The 27981-nt window shown below is 40.8% G+C and overlaps 1 protein-coding gene across 5 annotated transcripts; it reads right to left on the bottom strand.

The window, feature by feature from the left end:
* Positions 1 to 195: 195 nt before the first annotated feature.
* On the bottom strand, positions 196 to 27006 carry PRPF40A (pre-mRNA processing factor 40 homolog A). Of its 5 annotated transcripts, none has more exons than XM_055717480.1 (26): positions 26398 to 27006; positions 24867 to 25004; positions 21866 to 21946; positions 18722 to 18752; positions 18472 to 18494; positions 16444 to 16521; positions 16229 to 16339; positions 15656 to 15776; positions 14375 to 14399; positions 13700 to 14014; positions 12700 to 12808; positions 11669 to 11733; positions 10870 to 11034; positions 10053 to 10161; positions 8539 to 8689; positions 7682 to 7815; positions 7174 to 7288; positions 6925 to 7028; positions 6634 to 6750; positions 5982 to 6119; positions 5282 to 5377; positions 4241 to 4327; positions 4055 to 4151; positions 3887 to 3948; positions 2624 to 2758; positions 196 to 1425 (listed from the first exon to the last, which is right to left on the bottom strand). In XM_055717480.1, exons 1-26 carry the CDS (start codon positions 26758 to 26760, stop codon positions 1333 to 1335), a joined length of 3063 nt encoding a protein of 1020 aa, XP_055573455.1. In that variant the 5' UTR covers positions 26761 to 27006; the 3' UTR covers positions 196 to 1332. The 5 variants fall into 5 exon arrangements, with proteins under 5 accessions (XP_055573455.1, XP_055573453.1, XP_055573456.1 ...); XM_055717478.1 differs by having other exon boundaries at positions 16444 to 16545; XM_055717481.1 differs by having other exon boundaries at positions 6925 to 7016; positions 26398 to 27005.
* Between the last annotated feature and the right edge of the window lie 975 nt (positions 27007 to 27981).

Below are 27981 nucleotides of genomic sequence, written 5' to 3' on the forward strand. Positions count from 1 at the left end.
ACACCCAACAAAACCCACCAAAAAGGAAGCTGAACTCTTAACTAGTCTTCAAATAGTTCTTCTGAGCACATATGTTGCTCAGATTTAACAATGAGGAAACAGTAATGATTCATCAAAGTTTTACAGAGTATTTGAAACTAGAAATAAATAGTAGTACACGCTAGAAGTTTAAAGCTAGAAATAAATACTAGTACACACTAGAAGACAAGGTTTAATAATAGATTAAAAAAAAATGTACAAAAATATTCTAATCAGAGAAGTTTCCAAATATGTACCACAGCCGCTTGCAGAGCTGGGCTGGCACAACCTTCCTAAAAGCAAACTGACCAGAGACAACCAAAAAGAGGAGACTGGGCTTAACCTTCTTCCTTCTCCCTTCGCAAGGGATCTTCTAGGTGCGGCTACTGTTGAAACACGGTGGTACATTCTTCAGCAGGTTCTTAAGGCAACAACATTGAAGCTCATTTACAATTTCATTTTGTTTTTTAAGTTTTCTTAATGTGAAGATAAACGCTGGAGTAACACCGAGCGCTGTTCCATCGGGTTTTAGGGGAACAGGAGCAGCAGCTGTGAGATGCACACCCTCTGCTGGCCCGTCACCTTCCCATCAACTGCATTTCCAGGACTTTGAAAATTTACCATTTAAAAAAAAAAAAAAAAAAATCATTCTGAGACAGTACATGGACACAAATCTCAGCCAGGAAGTCAAGTCTTCGTACAAAAGCTCAGCATTGGTTTGGCCAGTGATGCAGTTCCAATATCTGGTATTTTTTTGCAGTAAAGATCGAGAAACAGATTCATTCCTCCCCTTCCATTGCCTTCCCCTTTCCAAAAAAAAATAGTAACAAATCCATGAAACAAATTAAACCACAAGAAACTATATCAAGAATCTCGTTCTAAAAAAATGAAATTTATCTGCCCGCACTGGCCAGGAAAAGCAGCGTTACTACCTTTCTAGGAAGGACCGTAGTTCAGGGATGCTTTGCTAGAAAGGTGCCAACACTTCCCTGGGCCTGCAGACGAGACCCAGCGAGCACCAGACGCCTTCCCTCGCGGCATTCCCCTCGGAGGGCTCCCTGCGCGGTGAGCGGAGCCCCCGTCCTGCCTAGCCGGCCAGGACAGGCACTCAGCTTCACGCTCAGAGTTTTATTCACTGTTCTAGATTTGATGCCAGGCCCATAATAATAGTACTTGAATGTATTTAGGTGGTAAAATTAAACCCCACTGTTACTTCAACAATGGAACTCAGGATATCAGAACCCACATCCTGAATTAGACATTGGTTTCTTTTATTATGCCACAATGTAAACATATTTGGTATAAATAATGTTCTCATTGATCTTCATCCAGTTGTTCCAAAAGAGTCCTCCTCTGTTTTTCCAACTCCCCTTCGCTCAGCTCACTGCCAGAAGTGTCCCAGTTCCCCTGCAGAGAGAAGGGGGGTTAGTGGTACGCACCATGCGCTTCCCAGGCTGCGCTGGCTCCCGGGGGCCTGTACGGCCCGCGCCCCACTGGGACCCTCACAGCCCTCGCTCGGCAGGATACCTGCGGAAGGCCGGGGAGCGGGCGGCACAGAAGGAGCTCGGGAGTCCCGAGAGTGGCGGTGGCAGCAGGAGCAAGAAGCAGGGAAGGCAAAGGGGAAATGGCAAGCTAAGCTGCGTCCGCCTGTACGCTGTGCTGTGTCTGCTTAATCACACCTGAGTTCACGTTCTCAACAGACGATGCCCACATTAGGCCACGTAATTGGGTTTTTCAAAGGCATCTGGAGGCCAAAGCAGCTTATTTTAAGAAGGTACTATAAAAAGCAGACATCTGCCCTCCAGTCTTCTCTCAGAAGGCAGAACGTATGGGGCATTATCCAGGACACCTCCACAATCTACATAACCAGAGCGAGGTAAATAATTCCCCCCAAAGAGACCCCAAAGATGCTGAACCAAAAGAAGTTTCTGTTTTTCATTCAAATACTTTCTCGAGTCTTTGAAAATACTGTCCTCAACCCCTTCCAAGACAAGTGACACACAGAAGCAGCGCAGCACAGAAGCAGCGCAGCAGAGAGCAGGACTGCAATCATAAGCATGCCCCCACATGATGTCCCAGCTTGAAAATTCCACGAGAATTGCAGAACTTTGTTCCGCTAAGGTTTTCTGCCAGTGTCAGCCTAGTGCCATCCCAGCACTGCAACTACTCAGATTTTAGACTGCAGGTGCCACCCAGTCACTCAAGCATTTAACCAGCTGTGCGGCTCATCTCCTTTGAGAGCGATCTGGTCAACCGGATGGAAAAAAAGAACGCCAGTTCATTCATAAATACTACTTTGTCACAGTACGGACCAAGCTTCTGTCTATAAAATAACATGCCTCATTCACACTTTATGTCAACTCCCAGTGATAAGTAGCATTGAATCAAATAGCAATTTCACACAGTGAATGAGGGCATAGCATATGATCTGTATGATTAAGCTCTGCTTGAACATTTGGTCCTTTTCATATATAAATGGAACTGGAACATAAATAAAGCTTAGCAACTTACTTAAAGTACACCTATAAAGCTTGCATACCATACTATAGCATCCCACTGACACAAAGCCCAAAGCATCATATAAAAAGGAAACAAGAAAGCTTACAGAATCTTTTCCAGGTCGTTTTTTAGTAGGAGATTTATGTTTTGATTCAGATCTTTGTCTAGCTCTATCCTTTTCGCTTTCCCTCTCTCTTTCTTTTTTGTCTTTCTCTCGTTCAATATCTGATTCTGGTGAATCCTGCATAAAGGAAGTGGGAAATATTAAATATATTAGTTTACAGAATAACCACACCTCAAAAGCCTGACTTCATTTCAATATAGACCGTATCAGAAAAACTGCTTAAAGTGGTTACTAATCAAGCACAACCTAGTAACCGCTGCAGAAGTAATGCAAAATAATTACTAAAGTGATCTGAAAAGGAGAGAGGTTTGTTCAATACAGAAGAACTTTCACTGTTTTCAGTGCATGCAAAGATGGAGCACGATGGATGCCAGACAATAAACCTCTCCCGTGTACACATGTCACTCATTCAATAACATCTCTGGACAGGGTGAAATCTGGTAAACGTTTTTCTGTTAAATGGCTGCTCGGCCATTCTTGATTGCTTTAAAGCTGGTTGGGCTTTTACTGGATATTAACCACGCTGCGAGGGATTAGCTGTTTTCACACCATGTTTCAGCCCAGTGTTGCTAAGCTTACGTGACCCCTGTGTGTTGAAACCCTTTAGCACTAGTATCTTACTTAACGCCTAACAATAGCCACTCTCCTTACGGCCACTGAAGGGCACAGCTAACTGCTCAAAAATTACAGAAACAAAAGAATACATCAGTTTTGTAGAGTTTTGCAGCCAGCATGGGCTCAGAGACCCAAGCTCCTTTCTTTACCTAGGACAGAAAATACTCTTTGGCCTCAACTGATCTAGAACGTTCTTTTTGCTCTTTAGATCCTTTTGATGCTCCAGTACATTTGATATCAGAGCTTCGAATGCAAGCCTGACACTCAAGCAGATGAAAGGAATGATGGTCAGCATAAAGCAAAGGGAAAAGACAGATGGGACTCTTCCCAGCTCTCCATAGTAGAAGGGAACACCAAGACTTGCCATGGTAAACTGCAAATGCCAGGTGCTGCTACGTAAAGGCCTTCACATCTGTGTGTGTGGTTGCAGTTAACCCCCCTAGATTTAGCAAAGAGTTTAATTTTACAGTATTTATGACAGAAGTTATCATGCTGCCAATACTCTCCTCCAGTCTGATCTCACATACGCTCCCTATTACAGCCGGATGATTACAGATACCTAAAAAGGATTGCTGGAACCATAAAGTGTCAAGTTGTCCATTAACCAACTCAAAAGTTAACTGCACTTACAGACTTATGTCTTCTCTTCTTGCTCTTTTTCTTGTGTTTTTTTGACTTCTTGTAACTTCTCTCTGCAGACATAGGAAGCAACAAAAATTCATCAACAGAATTATAAAGACCTGGCAATAAAAAGGTAATGCTCACTTAAAACCAAGAAAACCAAGAAAAACCTCATACCAGATTCAGCACTGGAAGAACGTTCAGAAACTGATCTAGATTCTGAACGCTGCCTCTTCTTCTTTGAATGGCTATCGTCATCCTCAGACTCCGAGCCCTTGACATAAAAACCCAACAGGATTAGCAAGACAACAACGTTACAAACAGTTACGGAGGTAGATCTTAAGACATCACGAAACACCTTACCGAACGAGAACGTGATCGCTTCCTGTGATGTTTTTTAGACTTTTTAGAATGTTTCTTGTTCTTTGAATGGTGATGCTGACACTCGTGCTAGAGTAACAAGGGAAGGCAAATGTTAGGATACAGAAGAAACTGTAATGGTGTTTCTCACCATCCACAAAAGGCATCTATGGCTAGCAGTGGTTAAAAAAACATAATCAGGCCTTTATTGTGTCAAAACCTATAAACAGCGATCAGTATTGCCCTGTTGAAGTTGTAATAACAAGCATCTAGGAGCAAGGAAACACAACTTTAGGTATGGATGCACACTGCTTGTTACCTGGATCCCTGTTTCAAAGCTTCCGATTTAAAGCCCCTGCTCAAGATGGCCCAGAATACACTGCATGCCTTGCTCTGCCAAATGGGAAGTTCTGACAAGCCATTTTAAGACCTCTTACAAACTCCAGCAGATGAAACAAAAAACTAAGCAGCATGTGCTGCAAAATCAAATCTCACGTTATCTAGGAAAAACCAGCACCTTATTCAACAAGAATGACTTGTCAAAATTTCTGCAGCTTAACCCTTACTGCAGCCCATCCAAAAATTGAGTGAAAATGAACTACATCATCCCTTTTGCACACCAGCAAAAATATTGGCTATAGTAAAAAGAAAGTACATCGCAGAGCTTTAGTATGCAAGTTCCAGATCTGTAGTGAATGAAATACTGCAGAAGTTCTATTTCTAGTTTCATCACACTTTGTATGATACCATGGCAATAAACAATGTGTCCTAAAATAAAGCCAGAATTTCTGATGTGAACTTCTGAAAATTCTTGAGGGGAAGCAGATTAACAGAACAACTATGTATCAGATAATATCAAGTAACTGTAATGTTTCTTCAATTCCTTACTTTCAAGATAAGGTTCTAATACCCATTACTTTTAGGTAATGTACAATGCCCACTGTAACAAAGATCAGTACAGTTCTGTGCCCCCCTTTCCACACAATTTAAGAGCAAATCAATGATGAACTCTAATCAGAGGGAAAAAAGAAAAGTAATAATTACCTCTAGTACATGCATGAAATCTTTAAATATTCTTTTCCTTTCAGACTCCAGAGTGATGTCTTCAAATGCTGGCTCCTTCACAAATCTATCTCTGATCTGTAAGAAAAGCAGCAATGAAATACATGCCATACAGAAATAATAATAATAAAAAAAATCATGATTTTGCCAGCGTACTGTTACAAGGCTGAACTTTTTTTTTATGCCAGCTTCACAACCAGAAGAGTCTTCAGTAAAACTGTAACAGATGGAAGCAGGCAGAGTCAGACTGTTTTTCCCTGCATATGCCATTAAAGACATGCAAGCTTGTAAATGCACGCATTTTTATACAAAGTATACTTTGAGAGGAAAGCTTTTAAAAGGTTATCTTAACCTGAACAAAGTTACAGACTCTTAACTAAGCAAAGTCTTTTATCTCCATATCAATTGTTAGGGGGCTTCCTGTGTTTTGGGGTGGGGTTTTTTTGGGTGGTGGTGGTGGTGGTTGTTTTTGTTTTAAACTATTCAAACAGAGGTATCAAATGAAGTTATTCACATCAAATTTCAAATTTTACTGAAGAAATGATAGGACAAATTTCATGGGTCTAAGTTATATAGAAACATTAACAACTTAGAGAATCAAGGTTTACTTATACAAACATTAGCATGCTCAGCCGGTTAAATACATTTGGAAAGACTTTCATAATTGACTGACGATACATACATCTTCCCAGACAGCGTCCAGTTCAATGGGAGGAGTAGCTTGCTTCAACATGCTCTTGAAGGCAGACTCTTTCCGCTTCATTTTGCGAGCTTCTTCTTTCTCCCTCTCTCTTTCACGAGCTTCTGCCTTCTCTAGCAGCTGTATCAAAAGCCGTAAGATTCATTTGAAAGATATCAAAATGGAAGACTAATAATTCAGTTTAATGCAATTTCTGGAAAGCCCAATGACAGTTTATCTTTAGCGCTCCCCATTAGTCACTCGGGTATACAGGAAAATTAACCCATTACTTATTTTTAAAGCATGCAACTGCTGTTTCTCAAACAGAATCTAAAATAGTTAATACACCATGCAAGCCAGGACTACAGAAACACACACACACAAAAATCCCTGGTGAGAAAAGTTATAAAAGACAACATTATTTAATTCCCTACCACAGAATTTCTCAAGTTGAAATATTTCATGATTTGAATAAAGATAAACCTCTGCAACCTTTATTTTGCGAACTGGTATCAGGATAAGCAACTCAAAGCACGGCATCTCTCAAATACTATGAAAGTAGTCATAGCATACACAGAAAATAGGTGCCGATTCTTGTTCTTATAAGAAATTTCGTATTACAAGTTTCTGAACATTCCTATATATTAATACTTACACTGTTGAAAGCCAGCTTGATATTTCCTGCATCTAAAGTAGTAGCTCTTTTAGTTGAACTGATGACCGTAACAAAATCTTCAAAAGAAGTATTCACTTCAACCACAAATCCTTTATCCTGTAAGAAAATTGCTTCTTTGGCATCAGGTAAGTCAGGAACCCTCACTTCAGTGCTAATGCACATGACATCAATGCAATGTGAAATCCCATCTCCCAGTAGCAAATTCACTTGAATGATATATTTGGCATTAAAAAAAGAAACCACGTAATAGGACATTTTCCCCCCTCTCACCTTTAAGATATCCTTTATTATCTTCTTCTCATCATGATAACGTGCTTTCAAGTCTTCAACATAGAACTTGAAAAGGTCAAGTGCTGTTGATCCTGATGAAAAAACTAGATAAGTCAAAAGCTAGCTCTAATACAAGAGCTGCATTTTTTTAGACATTTAGAAAATATACAAATAACCCTACTCTATTCTGCCCCAAATCCAAGACCTTTACCTGACTTCCTACAGGGTTGGAAAAGACAGTATTCTTACCAGGCTGACCAAGCATATTAGTGAATCTGATGTCAGAGCTTATGGTTGGGTACAACTCCATCCAAGAGGACATCGAATGTAGTTGTCCATGCTCATGCAGTTCATCTAAAAATAGCTACAAAACACAAATGAAAGGAAGATTTGTAATCACTCATCACACTTTTACTTGGTTAACAGCTAGAATGGATACTCTTTAACAAAAATGGAATTCCAGTTATCAAATGTGATTGAAAAGTAATCGTTTACAACATCATTTCTTCCTGCCTTCCTCCAGCATTTGCAATGTTCCAGCTGCATTTCCTTTCCATTCAAATCTTTTTTCCTCTTACCTTCCTCTACTCCTGCAGCTTTCCGGCAAACAGATGTATTAATACAGCAGACAAAATGCTGCAGTGCTGACAACTGATGCATTATACACACCTGTTAGCCTACCCTAAGAAATAAACAAACCCCCACAGAATATCTAATCACATGACATGTCTAGGACTGAAAAAGAAAGTCCACAAACCTGGAAAGATTCTCTGTTTTTACGCTGCCTCCTTCTTTCTCTAAGCAAGCTTTTCTGTTTTTCTTCTTCCTCTTCTTTTTCCAATGCCCTGATATGTTCCTCAAAACAGATCAGAGCATCTTCTTTATCCATGTCTAGCAAAGGTTACAACAGAGTGGTTAGAAGAAAAATAAGGTATTTCTTCCCACAAACTGTACAAAGTTTCTTACTATGAGGTAATGGTTGCCCCAACCTGGATAAATTATTGCCAACACAGAGCACAGAGACCTTTCTAAGAAAAGTACTGTGGATGAGCACTTGTGCACCTCTCCGCATTACCACAGGCATCCTGAAAGTACAGGACAGAGCTAAGAACACAGGGCATCTTTGTCAATGCTTTAGCAGCTGTGTAAATGCATACACTGCTCTTAAAATACAGGATCAATGTTAAGAAAAATGTGCTCATAATGGAAAACCTGCCTTCTTACTCTAAAAGAGTAAAACAAATGACTTTCCTAGGAAAGCAAACACAGCAGGACCTCACTCAATGTAGCAGAAGGTAACGTAACTATGTGCAACACAGATTACGTTGTCAAATACTCCTTCAAACTTCAAAGGCTAACAAATACTAAGGCAATTCAATCACCACAAAAAAGGTATCCTTTGCTTTATCATTAAGATTAGTCAGCTCCTGATTTTTGAAGCTGACATCTGTTTCCTAGGAACCAAACAAGTCAGGGTCCTTCACAAAGGCTGCTCAGCAGCTGTCACAGCGGCTCTGGACTGGGAAAGAGCAAGCCATACCCAGGCAAGAGTCCTCACTGCTAAAGACAAATCAATTCCCTCTTCCAAAAGAAACGCACAGACTTTTTACATACTCTGAAGTTCTTCATCTTCTGCAAATGTAGGATTGTCCATCAGATACTGCTGAGCCTCCGACCAAGTAGTACAGTAGGTGACGTTAGCCATGTTATCTAGTATGTTCTTCAAAGCTTCCCAATTCCTCTTTCGTAACTGTTTGGCTTGTTCCTGAGCAGAAAACACATTGGGGTTTGTTGGGTTTTTTTGGTCAGATTTGAGGTTGTATAGACAAAGATACATGCCCCTCCCCTCCAAAGTCTGTTCTCCAAAATAAACGTTTAATTTACACAAAATTAACCTTTTATCTACACGTAAAGCAACGTAATACAATTTGAATCTACATATAATTTTTGCACACTATTTCTCACATCCACAGATAAACCATTCAGTACTATTATCTCTGATTGTTCCTGATAGATGGCAAAAGCTCACGCAACGGTGCTCATCTTTTAGAGGTACTGGTAGGGAACTGCCAGTACACTCAGTAGACAGTCAGTGCTGTAACAAGGCACCACAGCCCACTGTGCTGTTGAAAAGCAGATCTAAACCAGGTGTGCTATTCGTAAGCAACTCCATAAGCGGTGCTGTTTGGATGGCTGGCCTCTTTCTGGTTGTTCTGCTTTTGCAGCAAGTGTGGACTTTAACGCTAGTCTCACTTAAAATCAATTTCAGAAACAGTCTCGCTACACAGCATCAAGCACATGATAGTTTCAGTCTTTATTTGGAGGCAGTTCAGTATAAAAGCCATCATGTAACTTATTAAGATCATACTGAAAAATAAACACATTGCAAAATTAGCAGCAACATCTCAATAAAACCGAAGACTTTTCAAAGAAACTTCTATTTTATCTGCCACAGAGTCAAATCAGGGGTTCATCTTGTCCACCAGCAGACTGCAATGAACTAGGGAAAGATAACAAGAGCTATCTAACTCCTAGCATGCTTGCCCAGTTTCAGACAGGCAGTTTTTTGGGAAATTTTGATCTTCAAAATGTTACCCTGCAGTAAGTTCCACAACTTCAGTTGTGTACTGTGCAGGAACAGAACTTCCAATAGTTTGTATAGGTAAGGATGCATCACCTTCTGCCTGCTAACTCTCCTGAATTCCCCTTACGTACTGTATGAGAAATAAGGAAAAACTGTCTCCAAATTCACATCTACAAGATCAGTCACAGTTTTGAAGAGTTCCAACAATGCTTTTTTCCCTGTCCCCTTGCCCCATTACATCTTGCCAAACTGGAGCTCCCCCTCTGTAGTGTCTCATAGTTGATAAATCTTGCCTCTCTTCTGGTCTTTTTTCTCTCTCTCCCTTCAGAGAGAGGGCAAACTGACCTGTAACCTGGAAGCAGTATACAGTTCACATTCATGCAGCGACATGCTCACTTCTCCATGGCTTTCCTCTCCTGCTGTTAGCATTCTGACTGTCCTTGAACAACATTCAGAATTGCCCTGCTTGCAAAGACTTCTTTACTAAGAAGTATAAACTAATTTACAGGTAACAAGTGAAAACAGACATCTGAAAGAAAGTTACCTTCTCTTTTTTAGACAGAAAAAACAAGACATCTTCATAAATTTCAAGACGATCACGCTCAGATATCGCATTCCAGACTTCCATCTCCCCAAACATTTGTTCAGCTTTTCTGCACACAAAAGAAAAAGCATACAGTAATTTATTGACGAACACTGATTTAAACTGCCCAATTGGCTTACAATGATATTAATGAACCGTTACAAGTAGTAATGCTTTTGTACAACAACTCCCCAATTTTCTCTCTTGTGACTTTTTCCATGACAGCTGTCTATCTCCTACAAATAAAAAATAGTTAAAAATTAAAGCTGATCCCACTATACACTTCTCTCGACAGAGGTACAAGTTTACCTGCAGTATGTTGCATTAGTGTTTTTATCTGAAGGCTAGCACATGTTCAGGTCACTGTTCTAACAAACACTATGGGAAATCAGATCTACAAAATTTCCAACAACAAGCTTATTAGATGTACGGCCCTTCGAGCATGAGCTTCCATGAACAAGCTATTAGAACTACTTTGCTCTCAATAGGAGATGTAATATAAAACCCCTCTTAGTGTTATCTTTCGTTTCTACTTATCAGAAGCTTAACCCATTATCATCAGCACACCACTCATTTGAGTTGTTTTATGCCTGGATCTTAAATACATTCTGTGAAAATGAGACTATATTTATACGTGTTCCTATAAAAATCTCAGTTATGCACTTTCCCAGGCTGAGCAGATACAACGGTTAGCATTCACCAAGAGCAAAGCAGCAAGATTTGATTATTAACTTGGCAAGCTAGTAAAGGCTGGAACTTCATTTAATATTGGTCTTACTTGTATCTTGTTGTAGATGTCATCTTTTCATGGTTTTCGAGAAAACGCTGGAAGGACTCTTTAGCCTCTTTGTATTTTGATCTTGCTTCTTCTTTCTCTTCTTTTTCTGTTTGAACTTTGTAAGCATTAAATGCTTGCTTTTTTTCACTTAATTTTGCCAAAGCACTTCATATCAAAGAGAAAGAAAACAACAATGTCCATTATACAAAAGGGTGGAATTAGATTAGAAAAACAAAACCAAAGCACCAAAAGTAACAGATTTGAACAATCCAGATTTTTGAGACAAAATTAATCTAAAAGGCCAGTCACCACCCTGCCTCTCCCTCAGGATTAATGGAAGATCATTTTTGAAAAAGCAATAAAAACAAGCACTTACTAATAAAAGTGGTTAGTAGTAAAACATAAGCTACTATCAGGCCTTCAGGTTGCATTTGTGTGTTTCACATTACAATACTATTTTTATCATAGATATCAACCACTTTTCTGCAAATGTTTATAGCAGCCACTCATTTCAGAAAGTAACCTAGAAAGTTTTCAGCTCTATCACTGTAAATGCATGCTTTTATTCCCAAGGAAAGAACATAAATAGCATAAAATACAAGCAAAAACTGCCACATCATTTCCAAATGAAAAATTAAGCCTAGGACTTCCATTTCTTTATGCAGGAAAGGAACAAAGTTCCCTGACAGTGGTACATGTTCACAAATGCACGAACAGCTATTAAAACAATCCTAAGTTATGTCAGTAAACACCTAAAATAGTATTTGTGTAGAAATTTGAGGAAAGAATCGAGCAGTACCTGTATCTAGGATCATTAATGATCATTTTCATAGCTTGCTCCCAAGAAGCATTGGATGGTACTCGCTGTGAAGACATTAAATCATCATTAATTAGATTTGTAACCAACATCCAACAATGAGCAGTTCCTTAAAAAATAGCCTTTAGGGGGAGGGAAAAAAAAACCCCAAACAACCAAAAAAACCCAACACTACACTTTCAATGTTAAGACAACATTCTTTGTCACAATTTTTTTTTCAAAATTTTATTAACAGTCAACATGGAAAACGAAACAAGGTAATTCTGGGATTATTGCTATTTTTACAATAAATTCTTCTGGAAGTTTATCTACTACACAAATATGTTGACTCTCTATACAAAACACAAACAATACTCTGAGTGAAAACCAAAGCCAGTCTCTTTTTACTCCCACTTCATTTCCATCTTTAAAAAAAGATAAAGAATTGAGAGCTCAGACACTCAGGCAACACTTTTATTAGAAGTGTGCCTCACTGTCAGGCAACAGTATTGGCAACCATAATTTCCACAACACTTTAAATACAGTTTTAGAATTACTATTTCACAGTGGGGGAAAAAAAAAAAGTGTCTTTAAATCAGACTAGCTTATGAAAACACTGAATACGAAATCTAACAGTTTGTTCTTTTTCCATACGGACCTTTACACTGTCTGTCTCTGAAGCTTCTAATGAAGCTGTCCGTCAAATCACTCACGATTCTAGTCTGAATTTTAGACAAAGACCAGATTGCAAGTTTGTATTAGCATAGGGATCATGTAAAAGGAAGAAAATAAGAACACACTGAACTGAGAGCCCTGATAAAAATTCAGCACCTCCCCAACTCACCTAAAGAGCTGAAAAAAATTTGTTTAAACTGTGTATTGCTTTCACTGTAGTGTTCTTTTCCCTCACTTCTTGTCTAGTACAGAAGTCCTCTTCCACAACAGTGAAAAATTCTTCACAAAAAGTCTAGCAATTTCTGGCAAATGCAGTTTTTGTAGTTCAATAAAGCATTAAGAATAGTTGACCGAAATACCTTTTCTTTTAACAGTTCTTTAAATGCTTGCTTTGCTTCTTCCTTTGTATTCCACGTATAGGTTTTTTTAACTGGTTGGGCATCATCATCCTCTTTCTTTGAAGCACCACTATACATAAAAATCAGTAATTTTGTTACTTAAGCATTTTTTTCCTAAGTTAGAGCCACCGAAGAGTCATAAACCACCATAATCAGATAGAATGAGTCTCAAAGAGAAATAATATGCTACACGTGATTTGTACAAGACAAATTGTGTACAACACCGCAATTTGTACAAGACTTTTCCTTAAAGACACCATACACAAACGAATCAAAAAAGCAGCAAACTATTTCAGAAAAGTATTAGCACTTATGCAATTGGCTACCTGCTCAAGTTATTTAGAAATTATTCATAAAAATATAATGCTGAAATTTAGCAGGAATATTTCATATATATATATACACACATATATAAAAAAAATATAAAGGGGTGTGCCTAAAAATATGCCTCTTGCCCTTAATTATCTCCTGCTGGCTATAATGCCCATAGCGTGTTTCCTTTTTGTTTGAATGATAAAAATCATAAGCTATAATTCTCCATTATTAAAAAACAAAGGATCTCATTTTTGCTGGAACAAGCATTTTCATCTAACAACAGCCAATTGCACAGATCTATGGAAGAGGAAACCATACAGGGTAAGCATATAACATTACCCCGGGAAACTCTCACAGCTATTGAAAACTCATGAAATGTTCACATCACTGATGCTCTCTGAAGGGTTTAAGAGCTTTGGGAGAGGGCTGGCAAGGGAAGGCGTTAATTTTTCTAAAAATAGATTTAATACTTCTTTAATTCTTTCTTACTCATAGTTCTTCTCTGCTGCCATTGATTCATGCTCACGTTTCACTGAAGAATCAGCTAACTTTCAAAGAAGCCTGGCCACCTACAATTGAAGATAAACCAGATCCTAGAAGAAATACAAAACTGCAGCAAAGCCACACGCTTTGTAGTTTCACTTACTCTGCTGAGGCCTCCTGCTTGGAAGAGTCGTCTGCTGCATTAGCTGCAGCTTCTGCATTCTGCTCCTGCCCAGCAGGTGCAGATGTTGCTTGTCCCTGTTCCTCAGTTGCTGCCGTGCCAGCACTCTCATTTTCTCCCACAGAAGAAGCTGCAGCAGTTTCTGCTTCAGGGGCTCCTGTTGCTGCAGAAGCAGCAGCGGTGGTAGTAACAGCTGCGGCAGTTTCCCCAGCAGTTGTGGCTGTGCTGGCTGTGCTTGTTGCTTCTGCTGCAGCAGCTGGAGTAGATGTCGCTGGAGTTGATTCTTCAGGCTTTGTGCTAAAGGTATCAGAAAACAGAAACAGTCACATACAAGCATGGGACAACATAATTGTTCAGACAAACCCATAGTTTAAATAAGTTAATAAAAGTATGAAATCATAGTTTCAGGTCTAGTTACAAAGACTTACAAGAAGAACACAAAATTTTAGCTCAGAGAAAGTAAATGCTTTATTGAAACTGTTTATGTAGATCAATCATTTTAGTTGAGAAGTAACCTAGAATACATTATTTGAGTTTTTATGTATTAAGCCACTGTTTGGACTAGTTGCAAGAACGTTTTAAGATTCAAGGACTAGACTGTTCTTAAAAAATAGGCAGCATCACGTAAAAAACATTAGCATATCATTAAAAACATACCTGTTTTCTTCAGCTTTAATCATTGCTAGAGGAGAAATGGGAAAAAAACCAATCAAAACAGCTTCAAAAATAGTTATATTTGCATGGTAAAAAGTTACTGTTAACATAATTTAATAGAAGCGTAGCTTCAAGTATTTTTTTTTACTATTAATAATTTTAATACTTGTGCCCTTTAAAGACTGAAATCAATTCAGACTAAACCAAAACTTAGAAATCCCATTAGAGAAAGATTAGGGTATATGAAGAATGATTTCTTGGTTTACAATAATTGTTTCAGCTTTAAAAGACTAGTTTTAAGTACAGTCAGGCTTACTGAAACAGATCTATCTTTCTTTCTTTTCTATTCTCACAATGATTGATGCTTATTCTTTGTAGTACTTTTTAAAACACTCATTTCTTACCCCAGCTGACTTTGTAGATTTTTTGATCACCTTACAATACCAAATAAAAGCATGCTAAAAGCGAAAACTAGTTGCACAGCATCATACAATGTTTGTACAAAAGGGGACACTGCCTTTATAATACAGAAGGGCAGTAAAAAAATTACACGTTTTTGCCACATCACTTCCCTCAAAATAATTATTGTCGAAAATTAAAAGCAAATTGACACCTAAGCAAAAGCCTTACACGCAATTCTGGCTTTCAGCAGACAGGCAGTACTACTTCGAGTATAAAAGACGTTACTGTTTTCAAAATTCTTCCAAGACACCGAAACAAATAGTTCTTACTCAGTTATAAGCTATACAGTATGACAGAACTCCAGCACCCTTTTACTCTGGTTTCCCAAGTGAATGAGGATTAGAACAGCCACCCCTCTGCCTCTCACCTTTCCCCACCAGCCTGAACCCCTTCACAAATTATTAACTTCCTACGAGCTTCCAAAGGATTGGTAGCCAAGTGAGGGCCAAATTCTACAACAGCCCTAAAATAAAGGAAGACTGGAAGTATTACCGGCAGCTAACCCAGAGAGCAATGCACACAGCCCTTAACAAGCCACAGCATGTCACATGCAGATCCCGTTCCTTTTTTAGGGACACAAGGGGGAGCCGATGCGGCTGTCACATAAGGAAGAAGTTGGGGTATAACAGAAAAAAGGATGGTGACGAGGTGGTGAGGACACAGGAGGCAAAACTGCTCCATAGAAATCTCAGACTGCATGAACTCTACTGCATACAGCTCGTTTCAGTAGATTTAATCTCTAACAGAAGTTTGACTGCTAGGCTTTGATACCAAACAGCACGCAACTCACTGCCACCCTTCCTACTCATTTTTGTTAGTTACCTTCAAGATCCTCCAGCTCTTTGGGTTTTGCCCAGCGTGATTCCTTTGTTTGGGAATTGTAATAGTAGGGCTTTCCAGAATCAGATTTATACTCTTTCCAGGGACACTTAGACAACAATTGCTGATGAACAGAAAACAGAAAATTAAACCTATAATGGTGTTCTACAATCAAAAGGATACCTAGGAGGGAACCGCAAACCCTATGCAAATAACTTAAGGATCAATGAATACAAGGCATATACTTGCCAAGGAAAAAACTCCCTAACAATAAACAAACATACTACTTATCTGTAATATAAAAGAATGCCATCTTTTTTAATAAACAAAATGTATCTAAAAATTGAGGAAAACTCGAGCATTTTGTCCATTTTGCAGCCTCGAGTTCTAGCAACATAAAAACATTTTTTGCAGCTTTTCTTATTTGAGGAGTTTGCTCCCATTAGGTAAAAAAAAAAAAAAAAATAAAAATCTACTGGCATGGCCATCCCTCCTGCCATGATAGTTACAATACCAAGTTCTTGCACCCACACAAACTCATAAAGCACAGTAACCTTCATCTGCATTTAGCTTTACCTCAGCAGGAGTTTTGAGATCATCTGGCTTCTCCCACGTAGACTGCTTTGTTTCAGTATTATAGTAATACGTTCTTCCATCAGGTGATTTGTGTTCTGTCCACGTGGATTTCTAGGAAAAATAAAATATACCATTAATGATGAACAATAACTGCCAACAGAGATGCTAGCAAAAGCCACTAAAAAAGCTAAATACAAGTGGAAAGCAAGGGAAACCTGTTTAGAGTGCTCTTCATTAACAGAACTGTTGGTTGTGGCGGTTTGCTGGGCTGCGCAAACTACAGGATGTGTTGTCTGAGGGCGAAACAAAACAGAGCTCTGAAAAGACATTCTGGTTAATATTCGTGTTTCATTTGAACATATATATTAAATACACTTAAGTAATTCAGCAGCAAAGGCAAGACAGCAAGCCAAAATCTAAACACATTTAGGGTAGTATTGTTTTCAAGAAAACACTTTGTGACAAGAACTTTTAGAGTCTCCCGCACCCCCTCCCATTCAGCAATCCAAGGCAGCCAATTGCTATCAGAGGAGAAAGCAAAAGTGAACACGATCAGACCCTAACAACTTCAAGTGAAAGTGCCAGAAGCACTCCCTGTTTTCAAAACTAAAATTTGCTTCAAGATTCTGACTTCAGGAGCTTAGTGTGAACTCACAGAAGTACCTTCCTACTAGCTTTTCATCAACAGTTTATATAAACTCTGAAATCAGGGCTGGTGGAATACAGCTTTACCAGTCTCCTCTGTTTCAGTTACTGGATATGGCTGAGGAGAAACAACTTCCTTACAAGTCCAATGCCTTGTTCAATTACACAGAATGCACATCTCGCAGAAATCAAAGGACAATTGATATTCACCAATATTAAGCTAGATACAAGGTCCCCAAATTTTGAAGTAACAACCAAAAACTTACAATGGGGTATCTTGGAGGCCACATAACTATTTTTACAGATTCTGCCTCTTAGTTATCTAACCAAACTATTTTCTCCATCTTAAAACTAAATGCCTGGGATAACTTCTAGAAAAGTAATTTAATACTGACAAAATTTCAAATAGAAGTCTGAGTGACTGAAAGTTATTTGTAGTCATTCAAGGTGCCACGTGAAAACAGATTTAAAACTCTCTTCCAGATGACGTGCCTACTTTGATACAAAGTTACACCGATTCATGATTGAAAAGTTTCACTATATATATATATACAGCACCAGTTCCATTCCATCAGTGATTTCCCATCTGATGGAAACGTGGAAGATACTGAAAAATCACCTAATGAAACAAGTTCAGCCTGTATGCCACCATCCTCTTTACAAGTTTAAGCTATGTTAAATCACCTTCCATGCAACCTACCCACTATTTATTCTTATTTAAGTACTGAATTATGCTATGTTTCCACAAACGTGGAAGAAGATACTAACAAAAGCAAACTTCAAATAATGTCAAGATGAAGGGGGGTGGGAGATGGGGGGAAAGAGTGTTAAGCTAAATCACCAATGAGCAGCAAAATTATTGATAAAGTGGTGATAACCATTCTTTTGAGGTTAGTACTTTATATTCTTCGAGAATGACAGTGATGTTTTCAAAATTACTATGGGTAACTATATAGGCTACTTTTTTTTTTTTTTATTGCTGAAGTGTCTGGTAACAAAACTCAGTAAACTGACAATGCTAATACAGGTTCCAATAAATCACATGGGACTGAACAATACCAGAACCTTGACCTGGCTTCTCCTGCTAAGTGCAGGTGCATTAAGGAACAGCAAGGAAGACTTAATCTTACCACCTACCAAGTTCTGCTATACATATTAGAACTGGCTAAGCAAAATATTAATTAATATGTAACAGGCAAAAAGTTACCCAAACTTAAATCTGCTATCTGCTTATAAACTGGTCACTGATATGGAAGGAAAAAAAAAAGGGGGGGGGGGGAGCGACAGAGCAGAGAGGGAAAACAAAGAGAAATAACCTCTTCTACAGTGCAAATAAAACCTCAACTCTATCCTAAGTAACCATCTAGCCTCACACTTGCAAAGATTAATATCTGAAAACATTACGTTACGTTAAAGTAACATAGGTACCTAGCAACATGTGAACTGTACCCTCACATAGGGCAAAAAGACCCAAAACCATCACAAGAAACATCTCATATTGCTGTCCTGTGTACCAGAAAAACTAGAAACAGATATACATGTATGCACACACCACCACATTGCCCTTACAATCTTAGAGAATTCTGGTTTTGACATACCTGAGTTCCAGGAGGCGTTACACCTAAAATATAAACAAAAAAAAAATTTTAAAAAGGTTTGGTTGCTTTGTTTTTCTATATAAACTCTAACTAATCAATGTTTAAAAGAAAAAAATATTTCTGGGAATCAATGAAGAGGTTAATTACTGAAATGCTAAATCACATTTTACAGAAAAGTATGTGGGGTTTTTAATACTTCACCTAATTTTGGTGAAATATCTTGAAGTGGTAACAAATGATCTATACTTACCTACTTGCGCATCCATACTGTTCACCCCTGGCTGTAGAAACAATAAACAGACATCTCAGAACTGAATGCAACTGTGGTTAAATCATCAATAAATACAGTTCATATCCAAAAAAGTGCTTTCAGCAACAAAATGCTCTACTGCCTTAAATATGGACTCCTAACTTCCCATTGCCCACTTACTACTGGTCCTTAAAAAAGTGATTAGGAACATGAAGCAACTTTTCAGAAAAACAATATAAACAATATAACCATAAACTACACCAGTGGGTCGCTTGCCATCCTTCCAGTACCCAACTTTATCTCCCAAATGGTGGTGGTGGGTTAGATTCTGAATTTCTGCTGGAGTAGCTTAGTAGGCTTCTGTTATAACTACATGGCGTAAGCCTTTGAACGTATTACTGTTGCATTCATAAAACTGCTGCTTGCAAATAACCAAAGCTCTTAGATACCCTTTTTGAAATTCTTTCAAAATAAAGAAAAAAAAAAAAAAATCAGCAGAACTCAAATAGTGCTCTCTATTTCTTTCTTTTTCTGTAGGCAAAAATATAGCTTGCAGGTTTGTCTTTTGCTAGGATTTTTCTTTCAGATCTCTTCTCGAAACTTTATTAACAAAAAACTCCAAGTAAAGCAAAATTTGTTAAAAAAAGAAATCGTATTGGATCAATTATGTTTGATATTATCCAACAGGACTGCACAAGGTGAATCATCAACAAGCTTTAGGTCTTTAAAGTGCATTCTGTGTATTAAGTATTTCAGCTACCCTGTGTGTGCGCCTACTTCTGCAAGCTGCCAGTTGCGTACTGTCACTTAAGCAAGGCCATAGTTACATATGTGTCTCCAGTACATAATCCTTCAAACAATTTTCTTTTCTTGTGCCTATGTTTACTTTTTCAAATTCCATTCTAATTTGCTGTGTATTTAAGAGCACTAATCTGACTGAAACAGTCATTTTTGGAATTACATCGGTTCTAATCAGCTTTCTGGAAGCGAACACTTCTGTAGATCACAAAGCAGACAGTGAACCTGCACAGGAGTGGCTCTGAAAGATCACTGTACTTGGATGAAACAGTCAAGACCAAAGATCCCTGACATCGGTACAAATCATCCAGTTGGCCTCAGTGAACTTTAGATGACACTTTACACTTAGAGAAGACACCTTCCATCAGACAGCCAAAATTACAAGTTAATAACCTCATGAAGTTTACACCAAGCAAATCATCAGGGCTGCAAAGAAGGTCATGATTTTTTACTCACCTACAAATTATTTTAAATTAGGAGTGGTAAAATCATTCTTTTATTTCTAAAACACTTTCCAGACTGTTTCCTGGCTGGCACACATGTGATAGCAGAGAGGTACAAGAACACTGTCATGACAAACGCCTTCTCACACACATGTGCTAAGGTGCAAGGTCCTGCTATTGCTGCCAAGAGGTTCAAGGGCAAAACGAAAAGCTGGATCCCTCTGCCATGCTACTTCACCTCCTAAACACAAATGTTACTCAATCAAAATTTATTCCTAAACCAGTATTAGAAAACAGAAAAATCTGCCTTCTTGCCAAAATATGTAGAAAATGTAGAGTAAAATTCAAAATTAAGACTGATTTCAGCACTGAACCCTCCCTCCCCTTTTAAGTCTCTTTTGGCCATAGCATTTTAAAGATTTTTATCTGAAGGTCTGAAATCCTTTTAAAATTTTCCATGAGCATCACTTGTCAGAAATTAGTAACAACTTCTGCGTGGCAAGTGGAGGAAAAATCACTAACATCCTTCCTTCCTACTTGGTAGCTTCTAAAATATTTAGTGCGTTAGGAAGTAGCTACATGAGCACAAGAACTAACGAAGCATGGTTCCCAAGAATTTGCCTAACAAATTACTGACTTTAACTTAAATTACACTAAGGTTGAGACATACGCTCTTATGTCATTAAACAGAGACCAGCAGTGAGAAACAAACCTGTAACCAACAGGAAGATTCTCTAGTGTCTGATAGTGCCCAAGCACGAAATTGAAGTTCTTCTCCACTCCCAAGATAATTAACACCCCTTCTCTGGTACGATTTTGCAGCCATCTAGCACATGTCAAGGTGACATTACATCCTTTTCCTAACAGTACCTTCTCTACTTATTTTGCAGAAACTGTATCTTTGTGATCTTTCATTACTCCAGAGGGCGGATGGACTGCTTAACACAATGCATCTGGTTACACACCGCATATTTAGTAGATGAATTAAAGGTCTCTTTCAGCAAATCCTTGATGAAAAAAGGGAGTATTAACTAATTATTTTTTTAAAATAACAACAAAAGTAAAGGTCTTGAGCTTAGCACTATAGAAAATTTCTGAGTTCTACAAGGATGGAATCTGACTTGGGGATGTATCATCTGCATGGTAAGAAAATAAAAACCAATTTATTTCTGAATTTAAGTGGATAGAACTGTTTTTAAGTGGATTTCCTACAATTACTTTAAAACTCAAAAAAAATAAAATCTATGTTAATAGGAAATACATTTAGACTTTCAAACTTCGGAGAGAGACTGCATCTGTAATACCTGTTAACTGTTCCCTCTCCATTTCCACACAAATAACTTAACACCCTTACTGATTTCAGTAAACTTTACTCAAGATCTTGAACGTGCCAAATTTCAGAAGCTTTTTAAAAAAATCAGATATATAGTGGTCAGACAATCAGGCCTCCCTCCAAAGAGCCAGAGTTCACACTGGTTCCTGCCAACCTACAAGCAGGTGAGGGACAAGAGAGGAGGTCAGGGGTGCAGGAAGCATTATGGGAAGCAGAATCCAGAGAGAGAGAAAGGAAAAGCAGACACGGATACAGGCAAGAATTTAAAGACTGATGAAAATCCACAGGACATCAAATATCACTAGCTCTACGGCTCACAGAAATCTTTTTTTTTTTTTACAGTAATTCAAGAACTGGTGGAATAGAGCTTTACCAGTCTCCTCTATTTCAGTTACTGGATATGGCTGAGGAGAAACAACTTCCTTACAATTAGGAATTGCAACTTCATTGCAATTAGCAATACCTTTTTCATAATCCGATTCAAGAAAACAAAGGCATACACATACTGAAGTGAAGAGAGCAACTGACATAAAAGGCCTTTCAAAAACAGAAAAGTTAAGCTCAACTCACCGGAACCGTAGGCTGCATAGCAGCTTGAGACATGTGAGACATCATCATTCCAGGCATTACTGACTGCATCATTCCAGGCATCTATAATTAAATAGTATTTCAGATACATTTTATAAACAAAATACGAGGATTCTTTTATTAAAAAGCAATTATCTGGTACTAGTTTTATAACTAAAAAAACCCCACCCTTTTAAGCACCTGGCAACAAAAAGTAAGAGTTTGTTGAATTATGATACCTGTGGTTACCCTCCCACAAAACGACATTAGGAATAACATGTCTACAGTATTCCAAAGTCTGATATGAAATGTTAATAAAGACAACCATGTAAACTACAAAATAATAACAGCAAATGTGTGATCTGTTAAAAGCTATGACCAAAATCCTAAGTTAAAGCAGGAAAAATAAGGCTGGGCAAGATTTCTGCAGAATTTCAAGGCCACACAGAATAAACTAAATACAGGAAAGGTAAACTCAGAGTCTAAGATTAGTTCTGCTCACATTTTTTGACAACTTTCAACCTGTTTCCCTTTCTTCTTATCTCTGCAAATAGGAAGAAACACTTTACAGGAACACTAGAAGAATTAATTTCTGCAAAGAACTTCAAGGTGAAGCAAGCTATTAAACATCACAGTTCTAAACCAATTCTGAACATTTTTTTTTAAAGGTCTGGAAAAAAACTTAATACAGACACACAATATTAAACTACGGACAGTGTGAACTCTGTAATGGGGACACGTCACGCTGCAGAAATGAAAAGTTTGAGTCCAGACTTGTATCTGAGAATGCTGGGTGGTCTGATTAGACCAAAAACACCCAGGGAACTACTGCTCAGATAAGCTAGCTTTTGCTCAAATCTTTATGCTTACAGTCTCAAAGGGATAGTTACACAGAAGCGATGCATCACTAAAGTGATGCACGAAAAAGATGTTAAAAATGCTACTTAAAAGTGTTTAATACCTTGCCTGTTTCCCATTACTTTTGCTGATCCTGGCTTTTAAGAACTAAAAGCCATAAAAAAGTGGCAAAATTAACAAAACATAATTTAGGTCATTACGAACACAAACTTTTGGCCACTCATCTCAAACAGGTCTGGAGAAGTCAACCCCCTTCAACCTTTCAGTTACACCCCTTTACCTTTATTGTCCTTGGCAGGCTGGCCAAGAGACCCCATCCCCCTGTATCTTCAGGGAGCATCACGTTACCACTCTCCTCATCTTGCATCTCGTGCGGAGAGAGGGATATGTGGTAGGGCTACCGCTCCACCCTCAAATCCACAAGGTTTTCTTGGGAGGGTGAGGGAGGAAGGAAAGACTGGAAGGCGGCCCCTCCTATTTCTCGCCATCCTGTAGAAGCAGGAGAAGAAAGCACTCTTGCCCCACCGCTACTTGTGACTAAGGGGGCTCTGAGCGTGAGAGACTTTTTAAAAGCCCTGGCTCACTCAGGTCCTGAAGAAATCCTGCATGCTGCTCGGTTTCTGCATAATGCTAACCCGAAGTCAGCAAGCAAAAAAAATTGGGAAGGAGAGTGAATTTTTTTCCAGAAGTGCTTCCTCTGAACAATGCTGACAGGAGGCCGTTGCTATTATCTATGTGAAGCATCTGTCCTACAGGGGTTCACCCTCAGAAAGGAGAAAAACAAGCTACAACACACCTCATCCTGCAAAGCCTCACAAATAAACCTCCAATATCTGCTGGAAGAAAGAGCTTGTCATTGAAGGAAACAAGCCAGCATGGGCCGATACTTCCAGCACAATAGTCCTGCTGTGGGAATATCACTGTCCTGTCCTCCTCAAGGCTGTAGGCTAACCAACCCTCTAGTGCTCTCTCTGCTGTGCCATCTCTAGCTTCTTGCTCTACATCTACCAAGAATTCCCAAGTTCTCCATATTGCTCACTAGAATACTATAAATTGAAATACTCAATATATGAGTGAGAACAGTGGAACAGCAGATACAAAAGAACTGTTAGGCTGAGGAATAAAACAATTGCTACTTGAGTTTCTAATGAACACACACACGAGCTCATGCTATTAGCTATCATGCTAATGGTCAGATCCTCCTCATCTTTTAAAACTGCATTATTTTTACACCAGAAGTTCTAATAGGCTGCAAAACCATGCTGAAGAGATTCCTACCAAGCCTTTCTATACCAGTTACAAACTAAAGACACATGCTCTATCCAAGGTACTGCAAAGGAAGACGCTGAGCTGCCAGCATGACCTGCGGGCTATTCTCAAGGGTTAATCCTCTGTCTGCTCTGGCCTAGTTGATGACACTCAGTTGCTACTTGTGTAAACCATCATCACAAGCAGTATCACTAGAACATTTATTATATCCAGAAAGAGAAGTTCAGAATTTAATCAGAAGCCACACAGGAAAGGATCTCTGATTATTGAAAAGAAAAGCTTTAAATTTGTAAAAAGCATGGATGTGATTCTAGCTACTCTACCTGCTGACCCAGGTTCACACCTGTCAATCTAGATGCCCAAGTTTACTTTTCAATCACATGACACTAGCAACAACTGTACACGCACAGAATTAGAAACCACACCTTAGGATTCAAGAAGAGATTTTGCAAAAATTCAAAACATCATTATTTCTTCCCTTGCATCTCCCTATAATTTTAAACTGTGTAGACGTAAGTTAGCCAAGAATTAAAGAAACATAAAGCTCTCTGCTTTTCAAAAGAACCACTACTTTATGTTTCTAGTATGTATTAGTAAGGCAACCTTACTTCATCAAAATCTGAAGAAAACTACCAAAAAGCTTTAATGAAAAACGAATTATGGATTCATACCCACAGCTATTTACAGTTAAAGTTACGCATGAGGCGTATCAATTACCTGTTACAAATGAGAAGAGTTTCTGCATGGGTAGGAACTGCAGCACAAAATACCTCAAATTATTGTCCTCACCATTTGCAAGCTAGCACATGAGACTTACCTACCTTAGGGATTACCTGACATCAAGAAAAAGAAAAAAACATTTGTGAAACTGCCTTACCTGCCCCATTGGTGGTCCTCCCATGGGGGGCATCATCTGAGGCATCATACCGTGTGGAACTGGTGGCATATTTGGTGGTCTCTGACCCATAGGGTGCATTCCCATGGGAGGGTAATGTGGCATACCTGGGTGGCCCATCTGAAAGACAGCAACAAATGAGAAAAATCAGCATGAAACCAGCAACCTACATCCCCCACAAAAGCAATAATAACAACGCAGCGCTCAACACTGAATGAAAATTATTTGGGCAATTTCAGATCGATACTGCAAAAAAGGAAGATCATTCATTGCTCCAGGTCCTCCAGAGCCAATCATAATTAACAAATGCATTTAGAATTTCAAAACCTACATCCAAATGATAAAGAACCACACCATCATCATCTTTCATTTTATGGTTTGTCACAAAAAAATATACAAAATTTAGGAACACAACTATTTCTGCATGCTCTTCCAAACAATTACGATTAATGCAAGCAACCCACGCAGAAGTCAATCAGATAGAGTATCTTCTACTCCTGATGCCCAAGTCTGAAATAGCTTCTACACTGCCTACCACCCCTGTTTCTGTACCTTCCTAAAAGTCTGAATCCTGTTCTGTTCTCATCCTTGGTGTAGCCACACTGTTAGTACAAAAATGGGCAAGAACACTTTTTCCCATTTTGTTTTAACCGACTTACAATGATTTAACACAGTAAGAGCTTTCTATTGCAGACAAAAGCAACAATTCTACAAGTACCGTAAGATAAACTCTGGAAAGCATTCTACTTTTAAGAACTTGTAACTTAAATATGCATATACAGAGATATATGTCAGAAAACAGCATTAGTTTATTAATATGAAAACTATTCTTAAGCAAAGTATCAGTTAAGAAGGGTCCTTCAGAGAAAAAAAAAAAAGTAACAACACTTCTTGATGTGTTTAAAACCAATTTTTCTAGGCTTTTTTTTTTTGTACCAGAAGGCTCTCTGAAGCCAGGAGCAGGTGGCTCATGCTAAGAAATCACAAACAACTAGGAAGGTTTGAAACTTCTGAACGTAACACCTGACCCCCTGCCACATCCCTGAGTCTCACCAGAGACTCTGTGACAGCGTGCCTGTTCAGTGACTCGCAGATGCTGTCCAGTAACTCAGGGTAGAACAGCAGCGTTTCCTCAAAACCACCTCAGACGCTCCTCCGCGTGTAACAGCACTTTCTTTCCCTTTCTGAGGGACCTGCTAACCAAGCGCCCTCTGCCACCTGCCCGCCCCCCTCCCTGCGGGTCGCTGTGGCAGGGGCTCTCTCGGCGGGACCGGCCCCGTCCCAGCCTGCATTCCCCTCAGCCACCCCCCACTCGCGGGGCTCGCCAGCAAAGCGCCGCCCCCGGAGGCGGCCGCCCGCCAGGGCCCAGCGCCCTCGCAGCTCTGCCTGAACAGCCGACAAAGCCAGGCCCGCTACAAAGGGCCGCGGCCAAGGCGCGGGGCACCGCCGAGTGCCGCCAACCCCGCCGAGGCCGTGCGGGCGCGGCCCGGCCCACCCGCCGCCCCCCACTCACCATGAGGGAGCCGCGGTCGACGCCGCCGGGCCGCATCGAGGGGCTCAGCAGGCTCCCCCCGCTGCACCTGCCAAGAAGCCGCCCTCTGAGTGGCTGCCGCGACGTGGGGCCAAAGGGCATGAGCGGCTCGGGCTCCCCGCGGGGCGGGAGTAGCGGGGCCAGCAGGCTGACTGGCTTCCCGGCCGGCCAATCCGGGCGGCCCGCCAGTCGGGTGCTCTTCGGCGATTGGTCCGCGGCGGAAGCGACGGGGCGGACGGCGTCCCCCGGCGTCAGCTGCATGAGGGGAGGGGGCTTCGGCAAGGAGAACGGGAGCGGCTGCGGGGAGGCGGTCGCTGCCGCCGCCGCCGAGTCCCCACCTGACATCGTGGCCGCCGGCCCAGCCGCGAGGAGCTCTTTTCCGCCTCCTTTAGCGTCGGCGCCCGGAGCCGCTCGCGGCCAGGCGGATGGAGAGGCCCCGCGCCGGGAAGGCGGCGGGAGCTGCGGAGAGAAGGCGGCTCGCCGGAGTGGACGCGCAGCGGCAGCTCGAAGAGGCGCCTCCCAGAGAGAGCGGCCTGCTGCCGGCGAGGGACCGGGCGCAGGCCCCGCGGGCCACGGAGCTGGAGCTGGGGGAAGTGGCTGCGGCGGGGGCCGAGCGGAGGGGATGCTGGGAAAGGGCTCACGTGGGCCGGGGGCGGGGCGCTGGGAGTCGGGCGGCACCAGGAGCGCCTGAAGGACGGGGGGGAGGCGCCCAGCGCCTTCTTCGCCGCCCGTTCAAGCAAACCGGGAGGTGGTGGCCGCTCTCCCCTCCGCCATGCGGCAGGTGGTAGGCGCCCGCCCGGAGGCTCGCCCTCATTGCCCGCCACCCCCCCGCGCCGGTCTGGCTTGGTACGTGCCGAACAGTGCTGCTGAAGGCGCGCGGTTGGGCGGCAACACCCCCCCCCCCCCCCCCTCTCCCCCGGGCGCGCGGTGGTAGGCGCCTCCTGAGGAGGAAGTGGGCGGCCATGGCGGGGGCGGCCCCTCGGGCGGGAGGAGGCGCCTTAGGGCCTCCCGGCTGCTCTTCCCGCCGTTGAGCCGGGGCCGAGGGCGGGCTGCTCGGCCGGGAGGCAGGCCCGCTGTGCTTGCCGTGGGCCCGCGGGGGAGTTGGGCTCGGCCCGAGGGGCGGGTAACGCTGTCTGAAGGGGGGTTCCTGCGGCCCGCTGGGCTGAGACCCCCACGGGTCGTGGGGGGCCTTGTCACCCTGGAGAAACCCTGCGTGGGCAGCCCTGAAAGGAGCTCAGAGGAGAATGGTGTCCTGCCTTCAGTTATAATTGCTGTTTGCTTAGGGCAAGGCGAGGTGCTGATGCTGGGGTAGGCAGTCGTTACAAATCTTGTCCTCCAACAAGTTTAAGTTGTTTTTTTTTCACTGAAGCCTTTGACCTTTTCCAAGGAGACTTGTGGGAAAATCTGAGAGATTTTATTCTCTTGAAGAATCCCGTTCTGCTGCTCAAATGAGAGTTGAGTAGGAGAGGCTCAATTGGGCAAGGTGTGATCTTGCAAACGTGTGGTGTTTTCATGGGTTCAGTGCAGTGTTTTTATTAAATCCACATTTTATCAGGAAGAAGGTTT

This window comes from Falco cherrug, chromosome 8, assembly GCF_023634085.1.
Source record: "Falco cherrug isolate bFalChe1 chromosome 8, bFalChe1.pri, whole genome shotgun sequence".
NCBI classification, from domain to species: Eukaryota; Metazoa; Chordata; class Aves; order Falconiformes; family Falconidae; genus Falco; species Falco cherrug.

Excerpts from the sequence above, each read along its gene's own strand:
- PRPF40A (XM_055717478.1), bottom strand. The coding sequence starts at position 26,760 with ATGTCAGGTGGGGACTCGGCGGCGGCGGCAGCGACCGCCTCCCCGCAG. Across the intron at positions 6,751-6,924 it reads TAATAAAGGATATCTTAAAG|GATAAAGGATTTGTGGTTGA; the intron begins GTGAGAGGGGGG and ends ATTTTCTTACAG. Across the intron at positions 3,949-4,054 it reads TTCTTCCAGTGCTGAATCTG|AGAGAAGTTACAAGAAGTCA; the intron begins GTATGAGGTTTT and ends CTATGTCTGCAG.